Source organism: Sinocyclocheilus grahami, unplaced genomic scaffold, assembly GCF_001515645.1.
Source record: "Sinocyclocheilus grahami isolate Dianchi unplaced genomic scaffold, SAMN03320097.WGS_v1.1 scaffold22.1, whole genome shotgun sequence".
NCBI lineage: Eukaryota > Metazoa > Chordata > Actinopteri > Cypriniformes > Cyprinidae > Sinocyclocheilus > Sinocyclocheilus grahami.
The window spans coordinates 2,618,190-2,624,813 of NW_015505201.1; the positions used below are offsets into that span (position 1 = coordinate 2,618,190).

Below are 6,624 nucleotides of genomic sequence, written 5' to 3' on the forward strand. Positions count from 1 at the left end.
ATATTTGCATTATGCAACTGAAGCTGTTGAATTGACTGAATGTAAGACAAGCACCTGCAATTCATTTTTTGTTCTGCATGAGTTTACGCAAGTTGCTTATTGAAGATTTTACTTTCGTTTAATACAGTACTTTATCTCATTATTGTTGTATTTGCTTTTTTATTGTATAAAATGCACAATGTTTATTCAATTATTAATAAACACTGCTTTAGCAATATATATATATATATATATATATTTTTTTTTTTAATGCTATTTTAAAGTTTTTTTTCTTTTAATTATTAAAAATTAGAATTTATAAAGCTTACTTTAAACGATAGGATTCATATCAGCCAATATGAAACTATGACTCTAAACAACCTTTGATCAGATCCTGACAAATCACACATCAGGGCTCTCCCTATTGGACGGGCTTTAAGAGCAAGCCCTTAAGAAAGAACTTTGACCCTGTATTTCACGAAGACGGAGGTTCGTCTTAAAGTTAATCCATATATTTGAATGCTTGGTGACTTGTTTTGCACTAATTTAGAAAGGCGTCTCATATAATGCCTGGGAATTCAGAGGTAAGTTATACATTACTTCACTCGTAAATCCATAATAATCACTATAGACTTGTATTAAATTGTCAGTGATCAAGCATGACTGTAAATGCTACGGTATATGTATGTTAACCAATTAGATGAACTACGCAACCAAAAAATCCAAATCAAGTCCATTTGTTGTTGTGGTTACTCATGATGTTACTTCTTTTGTCCCAGATGACTCAGAACATGTTTCAGGAGGGGCTGCATCAGGTGTTCATTGATAGTGACATTCAAGTAGAAGTGTTGTATTAAACTCATTAATTGTCTTGTGCAGCTTGAAGCTTTCATTATGTATTTTATCAAATCACGTAAGTTTGTAAGAAACTGCCAAAAAGATTCCAAAAAGATTTTTAATTATATAATGTACCACATGCTGATCAGAGGGATGTGGGTGGGATGTAATGCCAGAGTAAAGTAAAGCCACACCTTACACAACAGTGTTCAGATCATCTTTTTTCCTGACAAAATCAATATAATGCAATATTTCTATCTGCTGAATGTAAGCTTTTCCATATTCCAAGCTTGCCTGCTGCACTGGGGACATCACATGCATGTGCGAGTCGGGAAAATAAATCTAGGAATTATTTGATTGTTGGATTTTAAATCAGCGGGGTTGACTAAGTAACTAGGCTGTTTTATGGATGGTAACTGTAATATTAGTACTGAAATCTTATTAGTAATTAGTTACACTACTAGTTACTGCAAAAGGTAATATTATTACAGTAACTAAGTTACTAGTAACTAGTTACTGCCCAACACTGGTCTTAAATCAGGGAAGAAAGTTTTAAATTCAAAAAGCCATGGCATGAAATGTTGAATGCATTACTACTAATGAATATATTCTTCAGTATTGTATTGTTTTCCAGTACAAATGTATAAACATTCTTAAATCAATATGCATTTGAGATGCAACATAAAACTTTCTAAGAAATTGAATACAATTGAGTGTATGCTTAAAACAAGATCAAATGTGTTTTAAAATATTTTGCTTTGAGTTAATTTGAATGTTTTGAGCAGAATTTCTCAGAAAATAAGATTTCTTATCTTATGTGTAAATGTACCTTGATTCATGTATCTTCAGATATTTGCACTGGAAAACAGGACAAAAATACAGATGAAGAACATTACTTTTTTTACAGTGTGATCATTTTGTTTTATAGCTAAGCTATTTTTTTGTCAATTAAAAGAAAAAGTACTGATAGATCTGTTTTTCACCCTGGACATTTACATTTAGAGAACATATTGAACTATTGTGTTCCCTAAAGTGTATTCCTTAATTTTTCTTTAAAAGTGGTCTTAAAAAAATGTACCTACATTAAACATGCAGAAACCTTGTAATGTTTATTATGTAGTTAATATAATATAGTTAAATCTGACTCCATTTTTCTTAGAAATCAGATGAGCATACAGATCCACTGCTGGAAAACGAACAGTTCAGCCTTTGAACAGTCGGTGGACAGTGTGTGGAATCAGGAAACTTATGCAAACAAATTTATGGCTTATTTTATTTTATCAAGAGAATAAATACATTTTTAAGCATTTACACCCAGGTTTACAATGATAAATGTAAATGTACCTTGATTCATGTATCTTCAGATATTTGCACTGGAAAACAGGACAAAAATTACAGATGAAGAACATTACTTTTTTTACAGTGTGATCATTTTGTTTTATAGCTAAGCTATTTTTTTGTCAATTAAAAGAAAAAGCCCTGGACATTTACATTTAGAGAGCATATTGAACTATTGTGTTCCCTAAAGTGTATTCCTTAATTTTTCTTTAAAAGTGGTCTTAAAAAAATTTACCTACATTAAACATGCAGAAACCTTGTAATGTTTATTATGTAGTTAATATAATATAGTTAAATCTGACATTTTTCTTAGAAATCAGATGAGCATACAGATCCACTGCTGGAAAACGAACAGTTCAGCCTTTGAACAGTCGGTGGACGGTGTGTGGAATCAGGAAACTTATGCAAACAAATTTATGGCTTATTTTATTTTATCAAGAGAATAAATACATTTTTAAGCATTTACACCCAGGTTTACAATGACAAATAATAGTGATATTGCAAAAACCTGACTACATATTTCCATTTGTGAAAATCCCAAACAATATATCAACATAATTTGTTACATTTAATGTATAATTTATATACATTCAATACATATGCATGTCATTTGTGAGGATAACATGGACACCATCAATGATTTTGTATATTTATGTACAATTATATGTGGTTATTAAATTGTCTTAAGATGTTCTTGTTGTGCCATGATGAAAGTCAAAAAGACAACATTAGATTAAAATGTACTTTCTTAACAGTTGTTAAAGGGATAGTTCACCCAATCTTATGCACAATTCATTAGTGAACATTATTTTAAAGAGAAAAATAATTATGCAAATGATTGCATATTAAAAATGTAATAACTTTATCCTCTTCTGAAATGACTTTTCTGCATAGGCAGGGAAAAGTAAAATCAGTAATGTCAAATACTGATCAAATACCAATGGATTTGGTCCTGGTTTTCATTATTTCCTCATGAATATTCTGTTTTACTCAGGAATATGTTATTACAGAAGTTGCATTGTGAATGCTGTTTCGCGTTGTCTAATACAGTTTTTACTCCTTTAATATATCTTTGTACATCTTGTACGAGATACTGAAAAATAATGGACTTCTGATTATTAAGGTGGCTGAAAGAGATGAGATTTTACTAGATCTACCTCAGACTTTCCCCACATACACTCTTAAAAATAAAGGTGCTTCAAAAGGTTCTTCAAGCGATGCCATAGAAGAACCATTTTTGGTTCCACAAAGAACCATTCAGTCAAAGGTCCTTTAAAGAACCATCTCTTTCTTACCTTTTTGTAATCTGAAGAACCTTCTTTCGCCACAAAGAACCTTTTGTCAAACAGAAAGGTTCTTCAGATGTTAAAGGTTCTTTCTGGAACCATTTAGACAAAAAGGTTCTTCTATGGCATCGTGAAGCACCTTTATTTTTAAGAGTGTACACACATATGCACAAACTTCACAAATGAAAGCAAACCACTGAATATTTATGTATACAAATGCTCACACACAAACACACACAGCTTCATTTCTTTATCAGTTCAGCATCTACGTCCTCTTCAGGTTTAAGGGCGTGCCATTGAGCGATGGGTCTTCTTGGATTGGCTAACATGTCTGACCAATGGCGTTGCTCCGTTCCTGTGCTGTTCAGTCCTATGAGAACCTTTCCAATGGCATCATTCTTCCCAATTTTGTCATAGTCCAGGACTGTCACCACAACCTGAACTTTCTAAAAGGAGACAGAAGAATAGTCCAGAACCATTAATGTGTTCAGTTTCAGAAGACAGGCAGAAATGAAACTTCAACTCTACCTGGATCTGCTCAGATGGCACTTCAAAGCTAAATGATTCGTTGTAATATGGGTTCAGTGTGTTCTTCTTAATTGTGGTTTTCTTTTTCTTCAGCCTTTTGCCGTTCTGCATCAGGTGGATTTTTACATATGGGTCTGTAGAACAGATAAATAATGTCTGAATTACTATGGTGAAATGGCATTTCAGATCTGTATTTTGAAATGTGTCAGTATATATAAGGTAACTTCATTTTTTCCACTCACCTGAGAGGCCACCCACATCCATTTTTTTGAGGTTTTTGGCCTCTAGAACGACAACAGTCAGCTTTCCAGCAGTCGGTACATAGCGCAGAGACAAGCAAATATCACCTAACCGCTCATGCTGTTGAGTCAACAACGAAAAGTCAGGTATTATTTCACTGTCACATGCAGTAATTCATATGGAAATGGAATAAATAGAAATAATTCTGTTTCATTTCTAAGGAAGTAGATATTTAAAATATTAAAAATTGATAGCGCATTATCAGTTGTTGAACATATGTTTTTCAATACGAGTTACTCATATACTTGCATAATAAATGTATATAATTTATATATGTACATGTATTATGTAAATATTAATGTGTTAATGTCACCATTTTTTTTACCTTTAACAATGTATTTTAGATCAGTATAACTAAGTATAAATAAATAGTTAGCCTAAATAAGTGTATATAATTTCAAGACTTATAAATTATAAACATTTAAATATTACTGTTTGTTACATACATTTAAATATGTAAATATGAAATTAACATGGTTAATATGTCTGATGTGAAGATATATTAATATTATTTTCAAATGTTATAATAAATAATCTGTAAAATTAGAATAAATATTATAGCTTTTATGTTTTATTGCAAAGCTTGCTTGTGTTGGGTCGCCGTGATTTTGCCAAGTAAGACATGCTCCTGGATCAACATTAATGTCCAAAAATATAGACTTAACCCAATCCCTACCCCTAAACCTAACCCTACCCATAATTGATTCCTAAAATCAGTGGGAAATGTTAGCTGATTAACAAGAGTGTAGAAGCACCTAACCCTGATTGTAAGCCTAAAACAGATATTTCCTGAAAAGTTATATCTCTATTCTGATTGGTTGATTGGAATGTTGTTCCAGGATCAACAAGGATGTTGATCCAGGAACATGTTGTACTTGGTGAAATCGTGCTCACCCTTGTGTTGGACTAAAAAAATCCCATTGTTTGGGGTCATTCCAATTCGCCATGAATTCAACTACGCAATGTGACCTATTCAATTCAGATTCAGACATGATCTTTCTGAGCCATGAAAAAGTTTTTGGCCCAACCCTGCATGTATTCAAGATTCCCTTCCTCACTCGTACCTCCTCTTTCTCTGCTTTCTGCAGATCTCTCCACTCCTCTGTAAGCTGACTGAAGTCCATTTTATTCATCTGCACCCTCACATCTCCAATAGCATCATGTTTGGAGAAACGGTCAAAGTCATACACTGTCATGACCAGCGTCTTTCCCCCGAGCTCTGCATATGGAACCTGCAGACAGAATATGAGAGTTGGCCTATCCATACATCTGACACACATTTGAATGCAGTTAAATGCATTATTGTCCCAATAGCACATTGTGAATTTGTATGCTGTGACCTCTATAACATTCTTGCCATGAAGGATTTTTAGTGCAAGTGGATTTTAAGTTGTACCTTAAAGGTGAAGTGCTCATTAAAAGTCGGATCTAGTGTTTTGCGGTGAACTTTTGTCTCAAACTTTTTCTTCTTGTCAGGGAGGAGGTAGACTTTAACATATGGATCCGAAGTGCCGCTCATATCCATAGCAGCAAGACCTTCTGCCTCAACCACACCTACAATTAACTGGACAAGAAAGAACATCATATTCATTCAAAATGATTCAGAATTTTAATTTAAAAATGAAGTTTTCCACATTACATTACAATAAAAGCCCTCTGCAGATAAATAAAACCCTGCCGAAGCAAGTTTATCTCGTTTTAATGTGGATTTTAATGACTGGTCGCTGATTTGTATTCATACCGCGCTGTCAGTGAAGTTGTAGTCAAGGGTATAGTGAAGTTTTCCAAGTTTTGCAGCCTCTTTAGACTCAGAATCCTCTTCCTTGTGATCAGAATCACTGCCGTGATGAACAGCCTGTAAATACAACCATCTAAATGCCAGTCATTACCAGTTTTGGGGGTAACGCATTACAAGTAACGCGAGTTACGTAATCAGATTACTTTTTTCAAGTAACTAGTAAAGTAACGCATTACTTTTTAATTTACAGAATATCTGAGTTACTTTTTCAAATAAGTAACGCAAGTTACTTTTTTTTCCCAATTTATTGATTTACAGCTCTCCTGTCTCCGTGTTGAGAGAAATCAGAAGATGTTACTGTAGTTCTAAAATAAATATTAATATGCATTAATTCATCTAAAAAAATACAACACAGATTCAGTTTTCCTCAAAATGAATAAAAATAATGCAACTCAGAATATGACGCAAACCTGCAATAATTAAATGTTAAACAACACAAATATCCTTTATGTATTTAATCCCATTCTATTAACCAATGTCTTTGCTTCTGACCTTCGATGATCCAGTTCAACCGTACCAATAAGCACAAATTACTCTAGACAAACATTTGTGTCTTTT

The 6,624-nt window shown here is 33.0% G+C and overlaps 1 protein-coding gene across 1 annotated transcript in view; it reads right to left on the reverse strand.

Annotated features, from left to right (window-relative positions):
* Positions 1–3,682: 3,682 nt before the first annotated feature.
* syt1b (synaptotagmin Ib) overlaps positions 3,683–6,624 on the reverse strand; it is a 5,907-nt gene continuing 2,965 nt past the window's right edge. The window contains exons 3-8 of the mRNA XM_016244146.1: positions 6,010–6,123; positions 5,665–5,832; positions 5,333–5,500; positions 4,211–4,328; positions 3,969–4,102; positions 3,683–3,787 (exon numbers count right to left, since the gene is read on the reverse strand). Of these exons, the coding sequence (XP_016099632.1) occupies positions 3,683–3,787; positions 3,969–4,102; positions 4,211–4,328; positions 5,333–5,500; positions 5,665–5,832; positions 6,010–6,123 (807 nt within the window). The remainder of the gene's footprint in view (positions 3,788–3,968; positions 4,103–4,210; positions 4,329–5,332; positions 5,501–5,664; positions 5,833–6,009; positions 6,124–6,624) is intronic.